Source organism: Miscanthus floridulus, chromosome 10 (assembly GCF_019320115.1).
Source record: "Miscanthus floridulus cultivar M001 chromosome 10, ASM1932011v1, whole genome shotgun sequence".
Lineage (NCBI taxonomy): Eukaryota > Viridiplantae > Streptophyta > Magnoliopsida > Poales > Poaceae > Miscanthus > Miscanthus floridulus.
In genome coordinates, this window is record NC_089589.1 from 30,016,445 (window position 1) to 30,030,734 (window position 14,290).

General features: G+C 45.3%; 1 protein-coding gene across 1 annotated transcript; it reads right to left on the bottom strand.

Annotated features, from left to right (window-relative positions):
• Nucleotides 1-3,769: 3,769 nt before the first annotated feature.
• LOC136489928 (putative receptor-like protein kinase At3g47110) lies at nucleotides 3,770-6,938 on the bottom strand. The gene is made up of 2 exons (XM_066486440.1): nucleotides 6,861-6,938; nucleotides 3,770-6,625 (listed from the first exon to the last, which is right to left on the bottom strand). The coding sequence occupies exon 2, from the start codon at nucleotides 6,591-6,593 to the stop codon at nucleotides 4,812-4,814; it is 1,782 nt and encodes a 593-aa protein (XP_066342537.1). The 5' UTR covers nucleotides 6,594-6,625; nucleotides 6,861-6,938; the 3' UTR covers nucleotides 3,770-4,811.
• Nucleotides 6,939-14,290: the final 7,352 nt, after the last annotated feature.

The window sequence follows — 14,290 nt, forward strand, 5'->3', positions numbered from 1 at the left end:
CTAGTGCCTAAGTGACAGGGTTTTGTCAGACCTTTTCGTCGTTTTGCTTTTTTCGATGGCGGAGACCTTCTTCCTGGTTCTAGCGCCATAATGGTGTTGCCCCTGATGCTTGGGGTGGTTTTTTTGTTAAGGTCTGAGGCCTGTTTGGCCGAGGTTGGTTTTGCCTTTATGCCTGAATTTGTTCAGGTCTTCGTCAAGGTCGGAGGCCTATTTGGCCAAGGTTGGTTTTGCCTTGATGCCTGAATTTGTTCAGGTCTTCGTCAAGGTCGGAGGCCTATTTGGCCAAGGTTGTTTTTGCCTTGATGCCTAAATTTGGATAGGTCTTTGTCAAGGTCGAAGGCCTGTTTGGCCATGGTTGTTTTCGCCTTGATGCCTGAATTTGTTCAGGTCTTTATCAAGGTTGAAGGCCTGTTTGGCAATGGTTGTTTCGCCTTGATGCCTGAATTTGTTCAGGTCTTTGTCAAGGTCGAAGGCCTGTTTGGCCATAGAGGTCGTTTCAAATTGCCAATGCCTGTGGCCGGCGCTTTGAAAGGACCTATGCTTATTTTTGTTCACCGAATATTGCGGCACCAGAGCTGGCCGCTTTCGGTTTTGAACTTTTCAAGCGTTCTTTTGGGGAATTACCTCTTTATACTTCTAGAGGATTTTTACATTGAGCCTGCCTCGTTAAAAACCTCACCTCCGCTTGGAGTTCCCCTATGAGGAAAAGAGTACAAGCTCTTTTACAGTTTTTGGGTTGAAGAAAAAAGAGCTGAAAGGTAAATGAACGGAGGGGCCTCTGCTTATTATTTGCGGAGGTTGCCCTTTGGTACATTGCCTAGATGTAGTATCTATGGAGGCTATCAATATTCCAGGTGTGGGTTGTCATGACACCTTCGTTGTCGGTCAAGTGGAAAGAGCTCGGGTGGCCTACTGCCGTTGCTGTATATGGGCCTTCCCATTTCGGCTGCAGTTTGCCAGCAAGTTGTGCGTTGGGTTTTTTCTGAGTATGAGGTCTCCGTGTTTTATGTCTTTCCTTACCACCTGAGAGTCTCTCCACTTCTTGGTTTGGGACTGATATTTTGCAATGTTTTCGACTGCTTCTAGTCTTATGGCCTCTATTGTTTATTTTGCATATTCTTCATCTTGCAACATTAGCTGTCTCGTTGTGCGGAGGCTTTCGTGCTTGATTTCTTCTAGCATCATAGCCTCTTCTCCATAAAGTAGTTTGAATGGTGTGAATCCTATTGTTCTTGAGATAGATGTATTATGTGACCAAATCACTCTGGGTAATTCATCTACCCATTTTCCTTTGCGTAGGCCCAACAGTGTTTTGATATTGCTGAAAACACTATTTTATTTGCTCTTTCCACAGCACCATTGGACTTTGGGTGGTATACTGAAACGAAGGCTAGTTTTGTCCCGATGCTTTTGCAGAATTCTTTGAAGTTCTCTGAATCGAATTGTTTTCCATTGTCTACTGTCAGAATCCTCGGTACACCGAATCTACAAATGATGTTTTGCTAGAAGAATTTTCTGACAGTTTCTGAGGTTATCTTCGCCAGCGGCCTTGCTTCTATCCATCTTGTAAAATATTCTACTGCCACTACTATGAATCTGTTTCCTCCTTGGGATGGTGGTAATGGGCCAACCAGGTCCATATCCCATCTTTGTAGCGGCCATGTCGGAGGTATAAGCTGGGTCTCCGACGATGGTTTTGACTACCCGGGAGAGAATGTTTAGCATGCTTTGCATGTTCTGACTGTCTGCTCTGCGTCTTGTATGTGTGTTGGCCAATAAAAGCCTTGCCTTATTGCCTTTGCTGATAATGCTCTAGAGCCAATGTGCGACCCGCAAATTCCTGAGTGTATTTCTTGAAGCAACTCTATGCCTTCGCTCTGCGATATGCATTTGAGGAGAGGCTGTACTACTCCTTTCTTGTACAGTACACCATCTATGATTGTGTAATTTCTTGCCCTGGCCTATATTCTTGCTGCTTTTGCTTCATCTTCTTCGGTTGTTTTGTCTTCTAAGGTATTTGCGAAGATGATATCTGCTGAACTGCTAGTGTCAATCAGTACTCTGCTTATCTCCCATGCTGCTATGTTGGTCTTGATTACCATTGCGTCTGTGTGAGGGTAGCTTTCTAGCTGGAGATCTTCTTCTGTGAAGGTGATTGGGACTCTGGACCAATCTGTGTATTTTGCTGGTCCTTGGACTGCTACGTTGTTTACCAGGCGGAGGTGATCCTTTTTCTGCTTTTTTGTTTGAAACTCCATTGATGATCCTCCGGCAATTGGTAGTATCATGCCTATTATGGGTAGTGGTCCATGGGGGTTGACTTGGTTTTCTGGGTTTGGCTCATTTTTTGGTGTTGGTGGTTGATTGTGAGGTGGCGGCGGAGGTAGTTGCTGCATGTGCTGCTGTTGCGGCGGCGGTGGGTTTGTTTCGAGGTAGGTTATGTGGGGAGATTTTGGGTTTATGTAGGTCAGGCTTCCCTCCGACCTGTAGTTACCCGCCGGAGGCTGCTGCGAAGGCGCTGACCGCCATGCTGGTAGGAAGTTTGGGTAATAGATAGAGGCTAGTGTGGAGGGGTGTATTGGGTTTGCGTTTAGCGCTAGGTAGATTGGGCAGTACTGCTGGTGGCCATTTGTGTAGGTGGTGTTGACCTCTCTTGCGCTCTGCTGTGTCGGAGGTTGGGCAGTCTGTTTGTTCTTCATCCTTTCCTGTGTCTCTTTTGTCTCCGGACAATCTTTGGTGCTGTGCCCTGCGCTTTCTCCGTGAAAAACGCAATATGGCCTGCGTTGTTTCTGGTTGTGGTTTTTGTTCCAGTTTTTGCCTTGGTAACCTTACCGACCTTGGTTCCTGGTCTGGGTCTTCGGCCTTGTTGGTGCTGCCAGTTGCCCTTGTTCGGGGTAAGGTTGACCCTCGATGCTGAGCACTTGCCCCTGGCCTAGTTTCTGATTTGATGCATTCTGGTTCGTATAGCTTTTCTAGGAGTTTTTGCTGCTGTTTTGCTGTCTGTTTTGACCCAGCTCCTCCAGCCTTTTCCGGAGGTCATTGTCTGATCTGTAGTATTTCTCGAACTCGTCATACAACTGCTTTATGGAAGTTGGTTTCTTTCTTGCTAGGTGTGCTGCGAATGGCCCGATTCGGAGGCCTTTGATCGCTGCTTTAATGGCGATATCGTCTGGGACGTCTGGTGCCTTCGCCTTTAGTTGCACGAATTTCCGGAAGTAGTCGTGTAGTGTCTCTCCCTACATTTGCTTGCACTAGGAACAGATCTATGGAAGTCAGCGACTGTGCTGTCAGCCCCTTGAAATTTGCCAATATCTTGTCCCAGAGGTTCTCCCAGGAATAGACTGTGCTTGGTTTGAGCATAGAATACCAAGCCAACGCGTCGTCTTCGGCTGTAATGACAAATGACTTTGCCAAGACGGTGTTGTCTCCGCCAGCGGAGGCTACTGCTGCCTCGTAACTCATAATGAACTGATGGGGGTCTGTCTTTCTGTTGAACTTTGGTAGTGTTATTGGCTTGTACGCCATTGGCCATGGCGACTGTTGTATGCCTTCAGAGAGTGGGGACTTGGTATCGATAGGCCTCCGCATCACCTGAGATGGCATCGTGGGCTGGCTGATCACTGGCGGAGGCCCTTGTGGTATGGCTGCAGTTGGTGTTGCTGTGAAGGTCGGGATTGCGGAGGTTGACGCTGGTACTACATGTTGCATACTTAGCATCTCAGCATGTAGGACTGCCAACTGCTGCCTTATTTCTGCTGCTTGTGCTGACGCTTGAATAGCTTGCTAATTAGCTACGAATGCTGCTGCCATTCTGTCCCTCTCTTGTTGCGCTCTTTGCAACTGTGCTTGCAGCTGTTGCAGTTCTTGCTCGAGTGTTGTGGCTGAGTTTGGTTGGGCCTCCGCATCTTGAATCTCTAGATCTTGGGGTTCCGGTGGTTGACCCTGGGCATCTGCTCTGGTGTCATCCTCCGCTGGCGAGGTTGCGTAGGTGCTACGGGTGGTGCGCCTAGGCCTCCCTCTCTGACCCGTGGTCGTTGCTGCTCTGGTGGTGGTTTTTCTTTTCCCAGCCATCGTTGGTTTGCCTTGGCCAAACCACGGTGGGCGCCAATGTTGAGACTTGTGGTCTCAGACAATGTGGTGGAGGTAGAGGCCTCCGCCCGCCAAGCGCTGCCCTCAGGCGGAGGCTCGGGAAACAGACACTATAAGCGGGCGTGTAGGGAAATGTCACGTAAAGCTAGGGTTTCATTAATCCATTCACCAACCTCCCGTACTGTTACAAGTGTTCCCTATTTATAGGGCTCAACTACCACTTTTACAGAGTTTACAATAGTACCCTTCAACTGCTACAGTACATTCTCGGTATATTCCACCATTCGCCTTTCCTCTTGGGGGTAATCTTGTCATGTCGCCCTCAGGTAATGGGCCTGCGCGATCAGCCAGCCCATCAGGCCTCAGGATTCGGCGATGGGCCTTTGGGCCTCCGCCGTTAGTCTCCGCCCCTGGGACGCCGAGGCCACAGACCCCCGACGCCCAGTATTGCCGTCCTCCTGCTTGGGTCTCTGCCCCTAGGAGCAGAGGCCGAACCGCCGCGCCCGCGCCGTCCACGAGCTCCTTCCTCTGGTTACCTGCACACACGTAGGTAACGTTGGCACTTGATTAGCCTTGCAGCGGGGCGGCCTCTGCCCCCTCCGCCCGGAGACGCCTACGAGCTAGCCGAGCGGAGGCTGCGTTAGGGTTACCGGCAGCGTCCTGCAAGCAGTCTGAGAAACCGTCATCTTTTTGGTCTGGAGGCGTGGTAGCTAGGCCTTTGATTAGGTAGTTGGTCGGAGACGTCTCTGCGAACTGCTGGCCGCGTAGGTCTCCGCCACTCTCGGAAGCCGTGTTACAACACTATTGTGGCCCAGTTCCATATCTATCAAGCTTTCACAGTTTCCCAATGTTCTTGGAATTTCTCCAGACAGATTGTTTCTTGAAAGATGCAAAAAGGTGAGTTGCTTTGCATTGCCAATGTCAGGATGAAGTGCTCCATCTAGGTTGTTGAAAGAAAAGCTAATCTGCATTAATGTCGGAATATTGAAGAGCTCCTTTGGTATGCTGCCATGAAGACTGTTGTCGGAAATGGTTAGTACTTCAAGTATCTGGAGGTTGCTCAAGCTTTGGGGTATGCTGCCTTGAAGGCTGTTGTCGGAAATGCTTAGTACTTCAAGCATCTGGAGGTTGCTCAAGCTTTGGGGTATGTGCCCCTTCAGTTGGTTCGATTGCAGATAGAGCTTTACTAGTTGAGACAGATTTGAAAGGGATGATGGAACGATCCCTGTGAAGAAATTGTTTTCTAATGACACTTTCTGCAGATTTTTCATAGCCCCAAGCCATGCCGGAACCTCACCTGTAAACTGATTCCAGGCCAATTCTACAATCAACAAGTTACCAAGGTTTGCTATACTGGAAGGAAAATCCCCTGATAGTTGGTTTACTGACAAGTGTAGATGCTGGAGCTCACTGGAAAGGTTTCCTAATGACATTTGCAAATTGCCTTCTAGACGATTGTCTACTGCCGAGAACATCCGTAGCCCAGTGCAATTAGCTAAGTTCTTTAAAAACTCCAAATCTTGCTTGTTTTTTGCACGGAGTTTATTTACCTCGAGGTTAAGCCAAGATAGTTGAGAAAATTTGCCGATAGAGCCAGGCAGCACACCACTGAAACTATTCCGTGATATGTCAATTTCAGTTAACTTGGAGGCGTTTGTCAATGAAGATGGTATATGGCCATGAAAGAAGTTGAGACCTAGTTGTATCAATTGGAGGTTGGGTAAAGAATTGCCTATATTGGGTGGTACCTCTCCACTAAAATCATTGCTAGCGGCGCGAAATTCAAGTAGATTGGAAAGATTCAGGACAGGCTGCGGAAATGGACCTGACAACTTATTGACGCTAACGTACAGGATTTGCAGCGCTGACAATTTTGTGAACTCATTTGGGATGTTTCCCTGAATATTATTACGGATACAAGTAAATGCATTCAGCGTTGTGATATTGGCAAGAGAAGAGGGAATATTTCCAGTAAGGTTGTCAACGGCAAGTGCCAGCTTTTGAAGGCCAAAAAGCAAATCTTCAGGAATCTGTCCAGCTAGCTGATTCACCTCCAAGAACAGGCCCTTGAGATTTGAACAATTTGAAAGACTGGTTATTGTTCCTTGAATTGTGTTATTATTTAATTTAAGGATCTGGAGGCGATGCAGATGACCAAGGGATGGAGGGATCTCACCGACGAATAAATTGGCCGATAGTATTAGGACTTTTAGGAATGTCAGGTTTCCAAGTGAAGGAGATATTGGATCAACCAAACCTTGATTGATAAGACGAAGTGAAGTGACCCGAAGTGGGTGCTTTACACTACACTGGACACCTTCCCAACTGCACAAGTGTGTGCTATCATTCCAAGATATCAAGGCCTGTCGTGGATTACTGATGCTGTTCTTGAACTCCAATAGTGATACCTTATCCGTGTAGTTTCCATTGGAGCAGGTGACACCTTGGGTACAGAACGCCATGAGCACCATGAGGAACTGTCCAATTGTAGGAAGCAGCATCATGACTACGTCTGATCACTTGGTCAAGTTTCGATCTTGATTATATGCACATGTCAGAACAAAAAGCAACAAGTTCAGATAAATTTTTGGCAGAAGTACCTGGAGAAATTAATGACTGAAAGCTTTATTTCTGTGCACTACTAGAAGCTCTGGTTACTAGTTTATTTAAGGAAACAAACAGTTTCTCCATCAGCTGCGTTACATGTTATGGAGAAGAGATGAAAGCCAGATAGACATGGGACGAACAAGGGCAAAATAAGATGCTCTTACCACTCTGCAGCACTCGAAGAAGAAGTCCAATGGAGGCTTGGCGCAAAGCTGCAAAGAGATAGAAGGAAGCAAATGCCAAGGGGCAGACGGCTGCGAGATAACAGGGTACCTTTCCTCAATTTATACTGAACGCCGACTCGACACTGTTTTGTGAGAATCACCGAGGTGCTATATGTAATTTTCATTCCTAAAAGCCTGGTTCAACAATTTTAACAGTTTCCAAACCTAGCAGGAGAATTGTTTTCGTACGGCTGCTAACAGTTCAGAAAACCTAACAAGATATTTTTTGGGAAGTAGCGGAAGATGACCAGGTACCGCATCATGCAAACCAATTATTGCAACGGTCCTATAGTCCTATCTTTTTCTTTGCAGAGAAAGTTAAAGCTTTGCTTAGGCAGTACTTCCTTAGTTTAAAATTATAAGATATTTTAGCTTTTCCATATGCGTAGTTTTTTACTATGTACTTATATATATATATATATATATATATGATAAAAACAATTTTTTTATTTGAGATCGTTTGAATATCCAACTATGCATCACAAGATTTTATAGAGTTAATACCAAAAAAAGTTCATATGCTCTATAGTCATAAGTGAGTGTATAGTGGTAGGAAAGAATCTCGGATGGACAAAACAACCAAAACAAAAGTTGTAGATATAAAAAAGTTATGCAATTTTGTAGTTCATAACTTTTTTATTTGAAGTCATTTTGATGCCGAAATATTTGATTCACAAGATTTTATAGAAATTAATACCAAAGGAATTCCTATGCTTTATAGTCATAAGTGAGTGCTTAGTGGTAGTTAAGGATCTCATATGGAGAAGCGACCAAAACAAAAGTTATAGATCTCCAAAAGTTATGTACTTTGTAGTCGACAATTTTTTCATTTGCAATCATCTAGTCCGATAAAAATTACGTCTAAATTCTCATATTTGAAATTTGAATTAACGACTTCGGATGGAGAAACGACCAAAATAAAAGTTATAGATCTCGAAAAGTTATGTAACTTTGTAGTGTTGACAACATTTTCATTCGAATTCATTTAGGGTCACAAATACTCATTTTAAAACCAAACGAATATAAAATAGGTAGGACGAATATCCTAAATAGACACAAGTGTCTTACATATGGAGTGGTTAGGGGATGAGCGCGCGAAGCCTGAGGTCATGAGTTCGAGCGCCGCTGGCCTGAAAAAGAGAATACTCATTTTTTGCACGAAAAATTGCGCTCGGCTGTCCAATGGGGACTCTCCTAGGATTATTATTTTTTCTATTTTTTCAAACCGCTTTTTGAGTTTTCTCGAAACCTCATCACTGTCGCTTTTGTACTACCAGTTCAAAAAACCAGTAGTGATGAGGTTTTCGAACCGGCAGTGATGTGCTGTTCAGGAGTAGTGAGTGCCTTGTTTAAGAAACCATTTCCTCCTCCTCTCTCTCTCTTTTAATTTCAGTGGGCACATCACCATTTTGCTTAGTTGACACCCTAGTTACTCCCTCTGTTCTAAAATATAAGTGATCCAAGTTTGTCCTAAGTTAAACTATGCAAAGATTGATCAAATTTATATAGAAGAATATTAATATCTATTACATGAAAGATGTACACTACTATAGAAAAGATTTTGCGAGGCGTTTTGAAAATGGCGTCGGAGGCGGGCATGCATTTGAACCGCCTCGGTTAATGCCTGTTATTAACCAAGGTGGTCATTTTTTATTAACCGATGCGGTCACAGTTAACCGCCTCGCAAAATCGATTTACCGAGGCAAAAATCTATTAACTGAGGCGAGCCTCCAAAAATACCCTCATTTTCGGAGGCGGACCTCTTCACTTAATATTGTCGAGGCCCACCAAAAAGCCCATATCCAACAGGTCATATATAAATAGAGGGGAGCTAGGGTTTCCCTCACTCAGCTATCTCTCCCTCCCTCAGCCCGACACCGCTCACCATCCCGCCGCCCCCCCCCCTCCACTCTCTCCCTCTCTCTCCCACAACGGCGGCAGCCGTCCCTCTCCCCACGGCATGATGGCACGACGGCCGTCCCTCTCTCTCTCTCCCCACGGCGTGACGGCACGACGGCCGTCCCTCTCCTCTCAACCTCTAACGATGGTGGCACATGCCTCTCCCTCTCCCTCTCCATCAAGCTCCGCGGTGGTGGAGGCGCGGCCTCGTGCGGGCGGCGGGCTCCCTCTCCCTCCGGCGACCCCTCCCTCTCTCCCGGCAGTCCCTCCCTCTCTCCCGTGGGCGGCTTGCGGTGGTCGAGGAGCGGCCTCATGTGGGCGGCGTGCGGTGGTGGAGGTGCGGCCTCGCGTGGGCGGCGGGCTCCCTCTCCCTCTGGCGACCCCTCCCTCTCTCCCGACGGTCCCTCCCTCTCTCCCGTGGGCAGCTCACGGTGGTGGAGCGCGGCCTCGCGTGGGCGGCGGGCTCCCTCTCCATCTGGTAGTGGCGGCGGCTAGGGCACGTGCACGACGGGCTCCCTTTCCATCCGGCGAGTGGACAGCGGCGGTGCAGATCGACGATGAGGTATGCCCCTCACTCTCTCTCCTCTCAGATATAGGGCAGATCCGTCCCCTAGCATCCCTCCCTCCCTCACAGATCGACGACGAGGGCCCAGTGGTGGATCGAGGTCGAGCGCGACTGGATCTAGCGACGGTGACGACGACGACGCGCAGATCCGGCTAGCTGTGGTGGTGGCGGCCCATGGATGGGCTCGGCGGGCTTATCCATGGGTTTTTAGTTTTTTTGTTTTTTTATTCGATTTAACGAGGTGGGCATCCAACCGCCTCGAAAAATGTCCCATTTACCGTGACCTTTGCACCGAGGCGGTTGCGATGCCCGCCTTGGTTAATCCTTTTTGCCCGCCTCAGTAAATCTTTTGTGTAGTAGTGGTAAATTATGAAAATATATTTCATAATGTATGAAACTAATTTGATGCCATAGCTATTATTCTTCTTTTCTATAATTTTGGTCAAAGTTTATATATCTTTACTTAGAAAAATGGATCTATCCCTTATATTTCAGGATTGTGGGAGTAATAAAAATCGAAACCATCTCGTTTTGGGGTTCGGAGTGCTCTAAGACCACAGAGTTGAGAAAGATTAGATGCCACATTCTATATTCATGATGTTGCATATAAATAATTGAGTAGAAGAAATAAATTTGTATCGTCATGGCTTGGACATGAAACATAACTCATTGAAAACTAAGGGGGGCTGTTCGTGACTACTCTACTTCACTGTTTTTTAGCCAAACAGGTTCAGCTCCACGCATTCTGTTCGAGAAAATAAAGGTAAAGTTGTGAGACCACCTAATAAAGAGGTGGTCCACAAACTCCGGATTTTTATAGAGCTGCTCCACTATGGAGTTTATGGAGCAGAGTTCGTGGAGCAGTCTTAAACACGCAAGATGAGGGCAAGTGGCCTACAATTCATAATCATAAAATATGGATTTGTCCCTCTGTTGCAAAAAAAGAATGCAGTTTTAAAAAGTTGTACACAGATTACCAGAAGAATAAAGGACCTTGATTCCCTAAATAATTAAGTTTGTTGTGTTTGTAAGGGTAGTCCCGACACGAGAAACCACGTGTAGATTCGTCTATGCCTATTAAATTATGTAGACACTGTATAAAAACACGGATTAACCGTGGCGGTCCTTCTGTCAAGGCCCGATTAACCTGTGACCTTTTGACGGAGGCGGTTCGTTTGCCCGCCTCGATTAATCGATTTTATTTTACCCGCCTCAGTTAAGTTTTCTACAGTAGTGTAGTGTCTTCAAAATAAATTTTTGATCAATCATATGTCTTCTTTCTCCATTATTTACCTATTATATTTCTTTATGTCTTGGTTCTCGTGTAGACATAATTTTTTCCTCATCTCTCTTCTTTAATTTTAATACCACATCACCATTTTACTTAGTTATCACCTCAATTAATAAACACAGAAACCATTCTAGTTTCTGGGTTGGGCGTTGGCATATGCCGCAAATCAGGAAACTAGGACCAATTATGGAAAGAATTTGTGCATGCACAAGCCCCAACTAATTCAATTAGTTTAGCTAAAAACACTACGTAGAAAACAATTTTTTAGCAACGGTTCGATTTTGTAGGGGTGACTGGTGATGGAGCCACCCCTACAGTGGCGTGCTCGGGTGTCCAGACACCAGCCGCCCCTACAAATGGAACAGCAGGGGACGGCTGGTGTTACGAGCCGCCCCTACAAATAGGAGTCTGATTTGTAGGAGCGGCTCAATCACCAGCCGTACCTAGAAATGCTATTTGTAGGGGCGGCTGGTGATTGAGCCGCCCCTAAAAATGACCCAGTATTTATAGCTCCGATTTGTAGGGGCGGCTCAATCACCAGCCACCCCTACAAATGCCCCCCATATAAAACAGAAGCAACACCTTCTTCCTCCTCGGGTCACTCACTCCAACCAGTGAAAGAAAGGTGGGAAGGCCTTGGGCACCTCCCAAAAATTGTTCTACTAAGGGGGAGAAGGTTTTGGTCTCAAATCCTTTGGTGGAGAGGTTGTAGAAGGTAAGAAAATGCTATTCCACACTTTTTTTTGAAGTTTTAATGGTTGGTTAGTGAGTAATTAGAGTTTTGTTTTTCTCTCTCTTCTATGGTGCTTGAGCTATTTATGAGCAAATTAGACCCAACTTTTAAATGTACTAGGGTAAATTAGGGAGGGGAACAAGATCATACCCTTATTTGGTCCATGTTTCTTGATTTTAGTGAACCATTAGTTAGTTTTATGGATATTTCATGTGCATGTGATCTAGATCTAGGGTTTGGTTTTTTTATTAATTTTCGTTTTTGTAAATTTATGTTTGATAAAATTGGACTAGGGTTGTATGAATATATTGGGTAAAGTATAATTATTGCTAATTGTTGTCTTTGAAATTGTTTATTATAATCAATACATATGTATTTTAATTATTTATGGATAAATGGGCCATTAATTAATTTTCCTCTACCATGGTGTGTTTGTATGCTTCATGTAATTATATTAGATTTATATTCAAATATATCTGAGGTATATACAATTATTCTCAAATAATTATTACTTTGATTCATTTTTATATATATCTGAATAAGTAGTCCTTTAATGTTTGTTTTGTTGTTGTTGTAAAAGATAGAGTACAGGAACTCTTGGATGTATGGTTCATTAAGGTTCAAGGCAGGTTTCCGTGATGAGGTGGATAAATTTATTGAAGCCGCAACGAAGCATGCAACGACATTGAAAGAGAATAAGGATATAATTATTTGCCCCTGTAAAGATTGCAAGAACCGTATGGCATGGACAGATATGACTATCATCAGATCACATTTGATTATTCGAGGAATTTGTTGAGGACTACACAGTGTGGATTCATCATAGTGAAACGGTTATTGTTAACGACTGAGGACGAGGAGGAATACGATGACGAAACCATAGAATCCCTGTCCCAATATTCAGCAGAGCTTGATGCACGAATGGATTTCGAGTTTGGCAATGAACAAGGTGGTGATGCTGGTGGTTGGGATGGTAACGACGAAGGTGGTGCCAATAATGATGGTGGAGCACGTGTCGGAGTTGAAGATGATTTAGATGACATGATTCGAACCCTTGGACCAGAGATTTTACTAAATAGCCCGAAAGGTCTAGAAAATTTGGAAAGAGTGACAAAAGCATCGAAGGAGACTGTGTATGGTGTTGAAAAGGGCTGTCCGACACATTGGACATTACTACGTTTCGTGCTTGAGCTGCTCATCCTGAAGGCTAAGTATGGCTGGTCAGACTATAGTTTCAATGATCTATTGCATCTCCTGTCATGGGTGCTGCCACAACCAAACTCAGTTCCCGCCAACACATACCAAGCGAAGAAGGTCATAAGTCCATTGACAATGGGGGTTGAAAAAATACATGCATGCCCCAACCACTGTATACTTTTTCAGTGGCGAAACAGTTCAAGTCATTGGATAAATGTCCCCGGTGTGGGGCCAGCCGGTACAAGAACAATGATCTTTACGGTGGGGACGAACCCTCCATGGGGAAAAAGAGGAATTAGAAGGGTACAAAAAAGGTGGTACAAGAATCTCAGCCCCCAGAGGACACTCCATTAGGCAATGATGCAAAGCAGAGAAGAATTCCTGCCCTGGTAATGTGGTACCTGCCAGTGACCGACCGCTTGAGACGTATGTTCCTAAACCCTAAAGAAGCCGCACTCATGACATGGTGGAATGATGAGCGCAAGGTGGATGATGATAAGATTGCACACCCGGCTGATTGTAGTCAGTGGCAAAGGTTTGATGAGAAGCACAAAGAATTCAGTGATGACCCAAGGAATGTACGGTTTGGCCTGAGCACCGATGGAATGAACCCCTTCAATGAGAGGATGAGCAACCACAGCACATGGCCAGTGATCTTGACCATGTACAACATCCCAACATGGTTGTGTCAGAAGAGAAAGTACCTTCTCCTCACTATTCTTATTTCTAGCCCTAAACAACCAGGCATTGATATAGATGTGTTCCTCAAGCCCTTGATGCAAGAAATGGAGAGGCTATGGAGGCATGGGGAGCAGATGTACGATGCGTTCCAAAAGGAGGACTTTATATGTAGAGCAATAATATTTGTTACTACCAATGATTACCCCACGCTGTTTGCTTTGTCTGGACAGATCAAAGGGAAGACGGGATGCTTGGTTTGCTTGGATGGTACTACATGGGTGTACCTGGATGTATCCAAGAAGATAGTTTACCTAAGGAACCGATGCTTCTTAAAGAGAAGTCACAAGAACCGCAACAAATTGTTCTTTAGATTTTATGACAACGCCCCAGAGATTGAATCCCCTCCAGAGAGACTGTCATAACGGAGAACATGTGTACAGAATGGTGAAAAACATACGCGTCGTCTATGGAAAGAAGAATCCGGATGGGACGAACAAAGATAGAAGCACACCTCATGTCGAAGGCGTACCTTTCAAGAAACAATCGATCTTCTTTCAGTATCTGTCTTATTGGCCAGACTTGGAGGTCCCCCATGCCATTGATGCTATGCATGTGCAGAAGAATGTCTTTGAGAGTCTCATTGCTACCTTGATGGACACAGGCAAGTCAAAGGATGGTCTGAAAGCATGGAAAGACATGGTGCAGCTAAATGTGATGCCATAGCTTCACCCGGTACCTGAGGCTAATGGAAAATACACTCTGCCTGCGGCGTGCTTCAACCTAACACCAGACGAGAAGCGAGCTATATGCACTTTTCCTGAGGGGGATCAAAGTCCCAACTAGGTTTTCAGCAAATGTGAAGAAGCTAGTGTCGATGAAGGACTTGTCAATAACACACTGCAAGGCTCACGATTGCCATGTGATGCTGACAGTGTTTCTACCTATTGCAATCAGGGCTATAAAGCCAGAGTTCTTGAAAAATGGCCATTACCCGCATGTGCTAC